At 45.4% G+C, this 14,208-nt stretch overlaps 1 protein-coding gene across 9 annotated transcripts in view; it reads left to right on the top strand.

The window, feature by feature from the left end:
* Positions 1–14,208, top strand: part of UBR4 (ubiquitin protein ligase E3 component n-recognin 4) — a 134,771-nt gene that overhangs the window by 102,578 nt on the left and 17,985 nt on the right. For all 9 annotated transcript variants that reach the window (XM_056122722.1, XM_056122730.1, XM_056122724.1 and 6 more), the window contains 13 exons: positions 869–998; positions 1,102–1,259; positions 2,169–2,278; positions 2,977–3,118; positions 3,734–3,815; positions 4,503–4,676; positions 6,569–6,690; positions 7,895–8,092; positions 8,891–8,971; positions 11,888–11,975; positions 12,441–12,568; positions 13,262–13,369; positions 13,762–13,881. In XM_056122722.1, coding sequence (XP_055978697.1) covers positions 869–998; positions 1,102–1,259; positions 2,169–2,278; positions 2,977–3,118; positions 3,734–3,815; positions 4,503–4,676; positions 6,569–6,690; positions 7,895–8,092; positions 8,891–8,971; positions 11,888–11,975; positions 12,441–12,568; positions 13,262–13,369; positions 13,762–13,881 — 1,641 coding nt within the window. The remainder of the gene's footprint in view (positions 1–868; positions 999–1,101; positions 1,260–2,168; positions 2,279–2,976; positions 3,119–3,733; positions 3,816–4,502; positions 4,677–6,568; positions 6,691–7,894; positions 8,093–8,890; positions 8,972–11,887; positions 11,976–12,440; positions 12,569–13,261; positions 13,370–13,761; positions 13,882–14,208) is intronic.

Here is a 14,208-nt window from a genome sequence, read left to right as displayed (position 1 = left end):
TTTCATCTGGAGTGGGCTGAGAGAGGACACCCGCTCCATCTGGGTGCCCCGGTGAAATTGGCTTAGCACAGGGTCTGGAGAAATCTCCGGCGAGCTGCTGTCTTCTGGGATTCACTGCTGAGCCTCCCATATATTTCAAAACAACGTATTGCTACAGAACTCAGAAAGTGGTTGTGAAAATCCAGCAGTCTTAATAGTCCCGCTATTAAGTCATTTTCAGAAATATAGGGCAGTGCCATTTTGTTTCTCTGGATGTTTTGTTGTTTTGAAAGATGCTGTTTAAATGTCATTCATGTTATAAATGATTTGTTCTTATTTTAAAGTGAATTAATATTTTAAGAATGTCTTAGTTTTAAATTTTAATGTGGCAAACAGTTACAGAATCACATATTAAAAAAGTCTTGAGCCTCTCCACTTTTGGAGAGTTTTATGGAGTCCAGAGGCCAGACATTTGAGAACCTCTAGCTCAGAGTACTGTGTGGGGCTCTGTGCTCTGCAGGCTAGTTCTGGTTAGTGATGCCCCACAACACTCTGAGGCTGCTCAGTGACTCCTCGAAGCTTTGTTTAGGGAACTGTAAATCAGCGTTGGGGCAGGAACTAGTAAATGCAGCTACAGTATTGTCTGTAGGATCCCAGCTACCTCTTACCTGCACAGTTGAAGTTGTGAAGTTGGTGACCTAAACTCAGTATAGATATTCTGCTACTAAATGTGAACAAAATGCTTTAATTGGAAAATGTAATGGTATCTAGAAGGTAGGATTATTGATCCTTCCAGTCTTGTCTTTGCATGTGTCTTTCTGGGGTACCAGTACCATAGCTCCGAGTTGTGTTTTTCACACTCTCTCCCTTGTCCTTGTTTTTCTTCCAGGATGTCCCCATTGAGGCCCTTACCACGGTTAAGCCATACTGCAATGAGATCCATGCCCAGGCTCAACTGTGGCTAAAGAGAGACCCAAAAGCCTCCTATGAAGCCTGGAAGAAGTGTCTACCGATTAGAGGTATGGCCAATCCTTGGGAAGTCTGTCATTTCTCTCCTGGCTTGCAGTCCCCTGTTGTGTTCCTTTCTTTTCCTCATCTCTTCCTGCACTCCTTTCCCTGCAGGGATAGACAGCAATGGGAAGTCCCCTAGCAAATCAGAGCTTCGCCACCTCTATTTGACTGAGAAGTACGTGTGGCGGTGGAAGCAGTTCCTAAGCCGGCGGGGGAAGAGGACCACCCCCTTGGATCTCAAGTTGGGCCATAACAACTGGCTCCGGCAGGTCAGTGACCTACCTCCTACTCGGCCCCTCACCCTGCTCAGCCCAGCCCCACATGCCAACAGTGTTTATTTTCTGGCCTTACAGGCTGCTCTTCTTTTTCTTTGTGTTTCTTGCTTCCTTTCAAGTAGAAGGCAAGTTCCAGCACGTTGGACTGGCCAGAACAGTTGTTTTGTCTGTCCTTATCAAATGTTTTATGCTTTCCACTCGTCCCTCACTACTTAATGGAGCCAAGCTTTGTTACTTGCACTCACCCTTTCTCCAGCTTTTACGTCTACTCTTAGCCACGCCCTTATCTTCTTAAGAATGAGAAAACATAATTGATTTTATTTATTTATTGGAAGCAAATACCTTTACTAAAGGATTATAGGTGAGAAGAGAGCCCTATAAAGGGAGGAAAGGAATTACACTGCCTGAGTTGGGATGTGAGTGGCTCAGGATTGGCCTGTGCCGTAATTTTGTTTTGGAGACGTCATTTGTCCATTAACAGATAAGTTAAGCAATACTTGGTTTGCATACAGTGTAAGAATTCTAGGTAGGCACCTTCAAAATAGATAACGGAAGTCTTTGTTAAGGAGAATACCTCCTTATCTGTTAAAGTGCAATCGTGTTGATGTGATCTCCAGATTACTTCCTGGAGAAGAGACCTGTTTTGCACTCTGCAGTAATTAAACCTTGTGTTAGCTGGTGATTTGACCATTTTTGAGCCACACCCAGCTGTGCTCAGGGATCCCAGGCAGTGTTCAGGAAAACATAAGTGGTGCTGGAGCCAGAAACCAGTAGCAATCAGAGAGACTATCTAGCACAGGCCCCATAACACCGCGACCTGCCCAGGGGACTTATGACGTACTCGACTGTGCATCTTTTGGGGAAAGGTCGCGTGAGTCAGGGTTTCTCTCCCAAACCTTGCAGGTGCTCTTCACCCCAGCCACACAGGCTGCACGCCAGGCCGCCTGTACCATTGTCGAAGCACTGGCCACCATTCCCAGCCGCAAGCAGCAGGTCCTTGACCTCCTCACCAGGTATTGTATGAATGAGGTCGGGTTTCATGAGAGCCTTTCCCTTTTCCCAGGGAATCCTAGACCAGCAGACCAGCCTGATGGTAGGTTTACCTGAGGCCTGGAGTTACTTTGTTTTTATGTGGAGTATCACAGAAACAAAGAATTAAAAGATGAGCTTTGGTGGTGGCAGTAGTAATAAAGTCATGGTCCAGGGGAAAAGGAGTAATGAAAGCACCAACACCAGCAGCTGATACCTGTTGCGAGCGTATGAGAGCATAAAAGTTTGATACACATTGTCATTTAATCTTCGTAGTAACGTGGGCTTCAAGTATATGAATGATTTGTCCACCTGTGGGCAACATTTGCATCCAGAACGTGTAATTAAATTCCAAAGCCAAGGTTTTTAACCACTAAATGGTATAATATACAGTCAGAACGTGGTCTTAGTGCTGAGATAACCACTGTTCAGATGTCGGGGTTTCTTATTGCAAATGTTTGTGGTTTATCATATTTTGTGTTGTGTGCTCTGAATTCTTCCCAAGTGTGGGAGTTTCTCATTGGTTAGTCTGGGGTTTTCTTGGGCACTGGCCCTTGATCCCTCTAGGAAAGATAGGAAAGAGAGAAAGAGGGGAAGATAGGAAAGATAGCAAGGACGAGAAGAATGGTTTGAACTGCTTGAGCTCTAAGGGTCTCACACCGTGCCCACCTCTCCGTGGCAGCTACCTCGATGAGCTGAGCATAGCTGGGGAGTGTGCTGCAGAGTACTTGGCTCTCTACCAGAAGCTTATCACCTCAGCTCACTGGAAAGTCTACCTGGCGGCTCGGGGAGTCCTGCCCTATGTGGGCAACCTCATCACCAAGGTACCGTGCATCCTGCTCTGGAGAATGTGTTCTCTGATTCTCTTCCTTGTACTCTGTCTCAGATAGAAACTCTGTAATGGTCTTGTTTACCGAGAAGTTAGTTTGTTGAAAACGTTGGTATTTAGTTTCCAGTTGTTTGTCTTTCGGATCTTGAGCCATACCACCTGTGCTCTGTGCTTACACCTTACTCTGTGCTCAGGGATTACTCCTAGGGGTGCTATGGAGACCATACGCTGTGCCAGGGATGGAACTACATGCAGAGCAGGCACCTTGCCTGCTGTACTACCTTTCTAGCCCGGTTTCTAGTTTCTTCTTTGGGTTTAACATTCCTTTCAAGTTAGATACCCTTAACTGTTGTGACCGTCCTCAGCTTCTCGGAAAGGAGTTTTGTAAAAGTTCAGCTTGAGGAGTCAATTAATAAAATAATCACTGCAGCATTTCCTTTTAGGGGGTGGTGGCAGGGGTGGATGTCACACCAACAGTGCTCGCTCTGGGACTACACCTTGCTCTGCTCTGGGAATCAGACCTGGGCCTCCTGCATTGTAGTATTCTGCTAGAGTGGGGGTGACCAGTATCGATCGGTAATGCTGTCACAACTGTACTTGCTGTCTTTAGGAAATCGCTCGCTTGCTGGCCCTGGAGGAAGCCACCCTGAGTACAGATTTGCAGCAGGGTTATGCCCTCAAAAGCCTCACAGGTAGTAATGGGTACCTGGCCCTTCCTTTGGGGCACTCTGGCTCGGTGTCAGTGGGGGCCAGACATTTGTTCATTGCTTCTCTTTTGTGTTGACTATAGTGCAGAAGCTTTGTGTTTTTTCACTCATCAGTGGGCCGGTTTTTCAGCTGCTGCTCTCTGTTGACTGACTTGTTGAGCACCTGCACCATGCCAGTCATAAAGTGGCTTTCCCTTGCTTTTTGTCTTTTTTGGGGGGGGGGGGTCACACCTGGCGGTGCTCAGGAGTTACTCCAGGCTCTGCACTCAGGAATTACTCCAGGTGGTGCTGGGGGACCATATGGGATGCTGGGGATCAAACCCAGGTCAGCCACGTGCACGCAAACACCCTAGTCGCTGTACTATTGCTCCAGCCCCAATTTCCCCTTGCTTTTATTTTTTTTTTTAAGTATTTATTTATTTATTTATTTATGGGTCACACCCGGCAACGCACAGGGGTTACTCCTGGCTCTAAGCTCAGGAATTACCCCTGGCAGTGCTCAGGGGACCATATGGGATGCTGGGAATTGAACCCGGGTTGGCTGTGTGCAAGGCAAACGCACTACCCGCTGTGCTATTGCTCCAGCCCCTTCCCTTGCTTTTAAAGACAAAAATCTTCATTAATTATCTTCTAATCTATGTTCATGCAACAACTTTTTCCCTGTCTCAACAGGCCTTCTCTCCTCCTTTGTTGAGGTAGAGTCCATCAAGAGGCATTTTAAGAGTCGCTTGGTGGGGACTGTGCTGAATGGGTACCTGTGCTTACGGAAGCTGGTGGTGCAGAGGACCAAGTTGATTGATGAGACCCAGGATATGCTGCTGGAGATGCTGGAGGACATGACCACAGGTAGGTAGCCCTGCCCAGAGCCCCAGAGCCTGGGCTCCTGTCCTTCTGGTTTGCGTGGCCATGTTAGCCTGATTCCCCGGAGCCAGATGAGGTTGATGTCTACTCACAGTCAAAAGAAATCTCTTCCCTCAAGAGTATTGTTTCCCAGAACTCTAAAACTTCAGCACTGGTTTCTATAAATTTGCATTTTGTATATAGAAGTTTTAGAGTAAAATGAAGTCAGTGGTTCCTAATTGGTGTCCTTCACTGGTTCAGAAAAATTCTGAGCCATTTTTCCTTCACTTGCCCCAGTTCTCCCCTTTCCTTGTACAGTCTACCATCTATGCCACTGTCATCCATATCACCTCTTTTACAGTGTTCCACTCCCTAAGGTAAAGGTAAAGGCCCTCCCGTTGATCATCGATTTGCTCGAGCAGGCCCAGTAACGTCTCCATTGGAGACTTTGTTGTTACTGTATTTGGCATATCGAATACGTCACGGGGAGCTTGCCAGGCTCTGCCATGCGGGCACGATACTCTTGGTAGCTTGCCAGCCTCTCTGAGAGGGGCGGAGGAATCGAACTCGGGTCGGCCATGTTGGCTTCGTGCAAGGCACACGCCCCACCGCTGTGCTATCGCTCCAGCACTCATTGTATCTTTATGCTGAGTTTGGATATTTTGTTTGGTTTCGGTCTTTGAACACACAGTGGCGATGCTCAGTGTAGGGAGCAAGGCTTTCCCGACTCCAGACTCAGAGCCATGCCGTGCTGAGGATGCAACCTAGAGTTCCAGCTTGCAAACCGCGTGTCTGGTCCTTGGAGCCATCTCCCCAGCCCTGGGTTATTTATTTATTTGTTTTGAATTTGGGACAATACAGTGCTCGGGACCATGCAGTGCCAGGAATTGAACCCATGCCTCCTACATGAAAATATGTGCCCTTTGAGGTGTTTCCCTGGCTGGGGGTTATCTCTTTAGTTTTGTCATTCAGCTCTTTGATTTTTCCTTCATTATGTGGTCCACTTCTTCTACCCATGGAGTTCTGTGTAGATTTTGTTCTTTGTTTTTTGACTTGCATTTTCTATCATTTCTATTATTACCTTTAAACAAATCAAATTCATATTTGTTTGATTTTAAAAATTTGAAATATAAGTAGATCTGATTTTATTGTCTGCTGAAACTTTAGCTCTTCTTCATGGTGCCTAAATCTTGTATTTTATGTATCTTTGCTGTAAGCTTATGGTTTGGGTTTTTCAGGCCGTATGTGGTGCTAAGGATTGAACCCAGCCTTCTACGTGCAAAGCATGCACTCAGCCTATCTCTGCCCCATTTGTGGGCATGCTTTATAGTACATTTATTCATTAATTTTGGTTCATACCCAGTGTTGCTCAGGGCTTTCTTCTGCTCTGTGCTGAGGGCTTCTCCAGGCAGGGCTCAGGGACAATATGTGGTGTTGAGGGTCAAACCAAGATCTGCTATGTACAAGGCCTCACCACTATACTTACTGTCTCTCTGGACCAGAATTTTTTAAAATTATTATTTTAGGTACGTAGTTTAGGAAATTGTTGCTGGCAGGGTTTCATATGTAAAATCATCCCAGAACCACCCCCTCTACTAGAGTTGTCTGTCCCCTCCATTATTGTCCCAGTGTCATCATCCCCGCTGTGGTAAGCTTCCTACTGAAGACCATTTCTTAGATCCTGTTGATGCACTGTGTTGATTTGGTTGTTAATGCTTTCAAATGGAATGTGGGCTCAGCTTTGGGTTTTCAAGTGCATAAAATATGTATAGTGCCATCTCTGTAGGACATTGAAAGACTCAGGTAGAATCTTCTATTGACGCTACTTCATTGAAAATCTTTTTTTAGGTTCTGTGTGTGAAGTTCCTTCCTAACTTGAGCACTTTGATTTCTGGCAGGTACAGAGTCAGAAACCAAAGCCTTCATGGCTGTGTGCATCGAGACAGCCAAGCGCTACAATCTGGATGACTACCGGACTCCTGTCTTCATCTTTGAAAGGCTCTGCAGCATCATTTATCCTGTAAGTAGTGGCATTCTTGCTTGAGCCATTTTGCCCTGTAGCATCTTGGTGATTCATAATAAACATGAACACTCTTACAGTAGTGGTGGGCACTTGGTCAAAATTTTAGAAAGCGCCATAGGTAGAAGACAGAAACTGAATGGAAATCTAATGTCTTCTCAGTGTTGGAGGTTTGTTGTTGTTGTTGTTGTTTTGTTTTGTTTTGTTTTGTTGCTTTTTTGGGTTTTTTTTTTATGTAATTCTGGGCCAGAGCCATAGTACAACAGGTACTGTGCTCACCTTGCATGTGGCTGACCTGGATATGATTCCTGTCACCCTATATGGTCTCCCCAAGCCCTGCCAGGAGTGGTTCCTGACTCAGAGCCAGGAGTAGTAAACCTTGAGCATCACCAGATATGCCTAACACAGTGAGCAAGCCTCACCTCCAACTGGCAGAATCCATTGCTTAGTAATTAATCCTTTATGCTGTAAGAGGAGCTGTATTGAACTAGAGCAGAGCCCCCGAATGTATTTCATCTGCCGTCTCCTCTTTAGAAGGAAAAAAACTCGGTGCATACCCACCTCTCTTTAAGCAAACAGAAAAGAGGGCCTCCTCTTGGGACCAGAGCAATAGTATAGCAGGGAAGGCATTTGCCTTGGATGTGACCAGTCTGAGTTCAATCCCTGGTACCCCATATAGTCCCCCAATCACACCAGTAGTGGTCTCTGAGCACAGAGCCAAAAGCAAAACCCTAAGTATTACAAGGTGTAGCCCCCAAATAAAAAAAAATTTAAGTTAATTTTTTCTGTCCTTTTTCTTGGTTGTTGTGATAACCAGGGATGACAATTTTGCTTGTGAGGCTAGCAGATTTAGTTGCAATGCCTGCTGGGGGGTAGAGTAGTTGTACTTGCACACACTTGAGTGTGGTGTGCTAAAGATCACATACTTGTGGCAGCAGGGACTCCAGTAGTACTGTCACCAGGATCAGTTCGTGTGAGGCAGTGCTGAGGGATGAGTTCTTAATAATACTCTTGGCCTCAAAGTGTTTAAGGCAAGCTTTTTGCCGCAGAGCTTTAAATGTACAGAGGGCTGAATGAGATTTGAGTGTTTCCCTCCGTGTTCATGGAATCTAGGTCGCATGATATAACTCTGAAGGACTCTGTCTTCCCTCTCCCTATATCTTTGGGTCATCCCTTCTCATCCAGCCACCTTTTTGTCCTTTAGGAGGAGAATGAAGTCACTGAGTTCTTTGTGACCCTGGAGAAGGATCCCCAGCAAGAAGACTTCTTACAGGGCAGGATGCCTGGAAACCCATATAGCAGCAATGAGCCAGGCATTGGGCCACTTATGAGGGACATAAAGAACAAGATTTGCCAAGACTGTGACCTGGTGGCTCTCCTGGAAGATGACAGTGGGATGGAGGTAACAAGAACAGGGCCATGCTGACATGAGATGGGACCAGTATAGTTACCTCCTGGTAGCTAATAGTTCCTGTGGTAGTTGCTTGCTTCATTTCCTTACCTATGAAAGGGACCTCCCAGCTACCTGGTGTTAAGGTTAATTACCTATAAAGGATTCTGCCCAGTACCCGGCATGCACAAAGTAAATGGTTAGTTGCTATTGCCTGTCGTGTCTTGGGCATTCTTTAATCCTTTTGCTCTAGCAAAGGATTCCCAATGATTCTAACTTGATTAAATTCCCAAGCTGGAGAGATCAACAGTGGATAGGGTGCTTGCCTTGTTTGCACCCGACCAGGGTTCATTCCCTGAAATCCAGTATAATCCCCCACAGAGCACAGAGCCAGAAGTAACCCCTGAGCATCACTGGCTGTGTGCCCAAAAAACTAAGGGGAAAAGAAACATTGTCTACTGACACACTAGCCCTGGTGCAGGCACTGGCTCTGTATCTGATACTTTCTGGCAGACAGCCTCCTGGTTCTAGAGTTATCTTATGCATGGTGAAAAACCATTGGGTGAAAGAAAAAAATTGCCCTTTCTGGTGTTGGTCCTGAGATGGACGCAGGGGTAGAGAAGGTCCTCAGTAGAGGCCGTTACCCTGAAGAGTGAATCGCACACATATGCATTGTTTAGAGTGAGAGTTGATAAATCTGTGGTACTTAAATGAATAATTAGAACCACTTACATAAAGTATCTTTTGATCTTGAAATTTGCGTACTTTGCAGTTATTTGAAGTAACAACATCACCTACTTTTCTGTTCAGCTTCTAGTGAACAATAAAATCATTAGTTTGGACCTTCCTGTGGCTGAGGTTTACAAGAAGGTGTGGTGTACCACAAATGAGGTATGTGCTTTCGTGCTCTTTCTCCCCTTCCTCCACCATGCCTTCTCTCTACCTTTGCCTCCCCACCCCTCTCAAAAATGCGGTACTTAACTTTCTTGCTTGAAAGTGTGGTTTCCCTTTTCTGACTTAAAGCAGAGGAACCATAGTTAATAACCGCTTACCTGGTTTGAGACCTCACTTCTGGTGCTTGCTTTCTCCTTTTTTGTCCTTGCATGGAGAAAACCTGTCCTCATCTCCTCCCATGCCATCTGCTGAGTGAAGGTTGAGGACCCTTAGGAGAACATAGTGAAATAGTGGTTTTGGACCTGTACACCCCAGGTTGGGGTGTGACAAGCACAGTGGTGGGGTGCTTGTCTTCACACTACATCTGTGAGCACCTCCTGTGGATCAGATTCTCAGGCCTTATGGGCCTGCTCCGTTCTCAGAGCACACTGCCAGTAGCTGTGTCGGGGAGCATACTTCCTCTTGAATTGAGACTCAGGCAACTGTTCTCGAGCCAGGGGAAAAGGAAATGAAGGAACTGCAGTGCTCCTGTCCTTTGTGCCATCTCAGAGGGTCCTTTGTGCCATCTGCCCACTCAGGAAAGTCTCAGTCTGCTTTTTGTGTGTGAGGGGTGGCGGGGGATGGGGGTGGGGGGTGTCAAGAGAGGGTGAGTCATGCGCATAGCAGACACCTGAATCCCTGTGCTCTTATCTCTAGCCCCTACCTCATTTCTTAATTACTCTCCTCTGGTTCTTTTCTGTCTTCTTCTTTCCTTTCCCTACTTCTCTTTTCCTCCTTCCCATCTCCTCTCTCTGTTCCGAGTTCTTTAGTAAAGGAATCAAATGATTTAATTACATAAGCTAAATGCCTTTGGAGTTTAAGAAATTAAATTAGGGCCTGGAGCGATATTTCAACAGGTAAGGTGCTTTTATTGCATGCAGCCAACTTGGGTTTGAATCCCAGCACCCCATATGGTCTCCCGAGCCTGCCAGAGGTGATCTCTGAATGCAGACCTAGGGGTGAATCTTCAGCACTGCTGGGTATGGTTCTGGGGGGGAAAAAAAACCCTGCTAAATTAGTAGCAGTTGTTGACACATTTGGGCCTTTAGTTTGTTACATATTTTGCTTCTCTCCTTTCTGTTGTCCCTTTGTGCTGGGGATCCTGGTTGTTGTTGGTTGGTGGTTGATCCTGTCTGCCAGTTGGATAGATGGAGCACCATTGGTAGAGATGGATATGTAGCACAGAGGACTGCCTTACTCAATGCCTTTTATCATTGATCATTTAGTATTAAAATAGAACAGTACAGGTTTGTAAATTTTTTTAAATTTTTATTAAATCATCTCGAGATAGACAGTTACAAACAGTACAGATTTGATCCCTGGTGCACATAAGAAATCAGGATGAACTATAAACACCGTTGTAAGATGGTGGGGGCAACCCATAGAATGAACATAGCATCTTGAGTTCTCAGATACAATAGAGGTTGAGGAAAGTTTGATCCTCACATCTACCACTTTTTCTTATAAATAGCCCATTTCTTTTTATTTATTTATTATTTAAAAATAAATTTGGTGAAATGCTGTGAGATACAATTACAGACTCACACACTTTCTTGATTACATTTTAGTCATACAATGGTTGAGTACCCATTCCTCCACCAGTGCCCATTCTCCACCACCAATGTTCCCAGTATCCCTCCCGCCACCCCATCCCATCCCATAATAGCCCGTTTCTTTAGCTAACGCTTAGAAACCTGTTCTTTTCCTTTCTTTTCTATCCATGTTCTTTCTCTTAGGAGTTCTCTTGGGACTTCCATTGCTGGAAACAGTCTTGGAACTGGCCTTTGTGATAGGCTCTTTTCTCCTGGGATTTTCTCTCATGAAGCTGAGCAAGGGCTGAAAGGCAGGAAGCTAGTATGAGTGTAGTAGCCTCTTTCTTTCTTAACAGTGCAGTTCATACTACCCTTAATCATCTTGATTAAATCACTCATCTTGATTAAGGGTAGTAGGTGTGCTAGAATACCTCACTCAATGTCTTGCATATAATGAGCTAACATGAATCTCCACTTTAGTAAAATTGCTATAGTCTGCAAATTTATAAAAGGTTCATTTGACTATTCTTGGGCTGGAGTGATAGCACAGCAGGTAGGGCATTTGCCTTATACACAGCCAACATGGCCGGCCCGAGTTCGATTCCTCCGCCCCTCTCGGAGAGCCCGGCAAGCTACGGAGAGTATCTTGCATGGCAAAGCCTGGCAAGCTACCCATGGCGTATCCGATATGCCAAACACAGTAACAAGTCTCAAAATGGAGACGTTACTGGGCCCGCTGGAGAAAATCAATGAACAATGGGATGTCAGTGACAGTGACTTGACTATTCCATTGAGCTTGTGCAAAATTTTCTATGAATAGTCTCCTACAGAACATACCAGCATCTCCAGAGACAAAGATTTGTGTGATCTCTATCCTTTTTCTGGTTCTTGACACTTGAATCAGAGTTCTTTGAACTAATCGACCATCCTTGACCTGATTCTTTGCCTATGATCTGCGTTGGTTAAGCAGAACTTTTACTTCTGAAGGAAGCACGGGCTTGAAATGAGACCTGGACTCCTTGGAGGCTAACTGAGCAGTCTAACTGAATTTTCACCACTTGACTGCTATGAGACAACACAGAGTCAAGCATTGTATAATAATAGCTTTTATGTAGCTGAATGAGGTTAATGAGGTTAATCATGTCTATAAAGTGCTTCACACAATTCCTGGCCTGTAGTAGACATGAAGAACAAGTGGCTTCCTTTCCCTTCCTTGAGTGTTTGTATTCCAGATGTGTGGTTAAGATCTTAAAGAGAAGTAGAAGATGTCAACAGTGCTAAGACTTTAATTTGAACTAGGAGTTGTCCGTGTTTTCTGGACTTAGCACATTTTTCCACTCAGGGAGAACCCATGAGGATTGTTTACCGCATGCGGGGGCTGCTGGGTGATGCCACAGAGGAGTTTATTGAGTCCCTGGACTCTACCACAGGTATGGTCCCTTTTTTCACATGCAATGTTGGACATTGGATTTGAGGTTTGGGATTAATGAATAGTTAGAATTGAGGGGTGTTTTGGGCTATTCTCTCTTGGACATCTGATCAGAATTATGGAGAGTTTACTTCTGCTGACTGGTGCAGATGTCTGTGGGCTGATCCAGACCCCAGACTTTTGGGTTGGAGAAAAATTGGGAGGGAGAAATGCAATTCACAGTGGGTGAGTTAAGATTTACTTCTAGTTTTTTTTTTTATTTCATTGATGGTTGTGGTCTTATCATTTCATATAACTGAGGAAATAATTTCAAATTAACTTTAAGATCATTTAACTTGTCTCTTAGAGTGAGATAATATAATTTAATATCTAATTATCAATCCTTTTATAATGGAAAAGTGAAGTGACAGCCTGGAAGAGAGCTCTCTGTTTATTTCTGTTTTCCCACTTCCCTCCATTCCCCCAGATGAAGAAGAAGATGAAGAAGAAGTGTATAAGATGGCTGGTGTGATGGCCCAGTGTGGGGGCCTAGACTGCATGCTCAACAGACTGGCAGGCATCAAGGACTTCAAGCAGGGACGCCACCTCCTCACTGTGAGTCAGAGGCAACAGGATGAAACCCTGTGGGGAAAAGCTGTGGCCACCTAACCCTAGCGGGTACATGACCCAACACAGCAGTACAGTGCCAGGGACCAGTGCAAGTCAGAAACGACCTGGCAGTTTCCCTAAACCATCCACCCTTTAGGCTCTGTCCTACTTCTCTTCCTGGTCTACTTGCCCTAGAAAGCCAATGTTATGCTGGATTGCTTCTCGGCCTTTTGGCTAAGAGCAAGTGTATAGTCTTAGGCTGGATCTCTTCAGTTTGTAATCCCCCCACCCTTACCCCCCCAGTGGGGGGGAAAAAATCTCTGGTGTTTGGTGGTATTAGTAATGCCAGAAATAGCAGCATCAGTAGTATTGTAAGTAGATTTAGAAGCAATCCTTTTACTTTTTGGTAGGATTTTAGGTGGCTGTTTATCCAAGTTATTGCTGAGGAGGAGTCCATAGACTTCACAAATACAACACGACACTATTATTTCACCTGCAGAAGACACGTGAACTTACGTTGTGCCCACTTTCAGATGACCTGTGTGGTTTTGAATTCCCCTAGCTAGGAATGTGAGAATTTTTACATTCATTGTTAGAGTCCAATCTCTTTATTTTAGAAGCAATCCCTGGTGGTTGTACACAACTTTTTTTTAGACATTTCTTTCCCACATCTTAAGAGATTTTTAATTGTCTTATCAGGTGCTGCTGAAATTGTTCAGTTACTGTGTGAAGGTGAAAGTCAATCGGCAGCAGCTGGTCAAGCTAGAAATGAACACTTTGAACGTCATGCTGGGAACGCTAAACCTGGTAAGCTGGGAACTAGAGATGCAGCAGGAGTCTCAGACGTCTTAGATGACCGACAGGGACCACACTTCTAGCCTAGGGTGGAGCAAATTTGTGGCCTTCTCAGTGCCTTTGGCCCTCCAGCTGGCTGACCCTGAGGCTTCAGTTAACTGCTCAGGCTCTTTCCTCCTGTTGCCCACTCCTTGACACACACCGGAGCTGATGGGTCTCTTTCTGAGTGCAGTCAAATCAGCACACCAGTAGAACAGAGTGTCCCTGCCCTCAGGGCGAGGGGAAAGCACCCTGGACTCCCATGTTGTCAGGGTCCTTGAAGCCCACATGCTTACCTTCAAAATGTGCTGCAGCCGCCCTCTGTTAGCAGTGAGGGAGTGTGGATGCTCTGTCTCTTCCTCCAGGCACTGTTGGCTGAGCAAGAGAGTAAAGATAGTGGCGGTGCAGCTGTGGCCGAGCAGGTGCTTAGTATCATGGAGATCATTCTGGATGAGTCCAATGCAGAGCCCCTGAGTGAGGACAAGGTGAGTGGCATCAGCTTTATCCCCCTGTCAGCACTGGACGCCTGCAGTCATATGGCCAGCATCATGCTTCCTCATGCTTCACAGAGCCCAGCCAGAAACGATCAGACCTGCTTAGCTCAATTCATGGTGACATCATTGCACTGAAGCCTGAAATTGTGGTTTCAGAGCACCCCTTTCGCCCCCTACCCCCAAAAAGAAAAGAAAAGAAAAAGATACTCCTCTGTGGGCTAGGGGTGACTTTGTGATAAATCATAGGGCTCACATTTAATTCAACTCTAACACCCTTTCCTTACCACCACCACACCTACGCGCATCCACACACAGCAC

The sequence above is a fragment of the Sorex fumeus genome, unplaced genomic scaffold, assembly GCF_029834395.1.
Source record: "Sorex fumeus unplaced genomic scaffold, SorFum_2.1 ptg000047l, whole genome shotgun sequence".
Lineage (NCBI taxonomy): Eukaryota > Metazoa > Chordata > Mammalia > Eulipotyphla > Soricidae > Sorex > Sorex fumeus.
The sequence above is the reverse complement of the archived record's forward strand: the minus strand, read 5'-3'. Positions and strand labels throughout refer to the sequence as shown.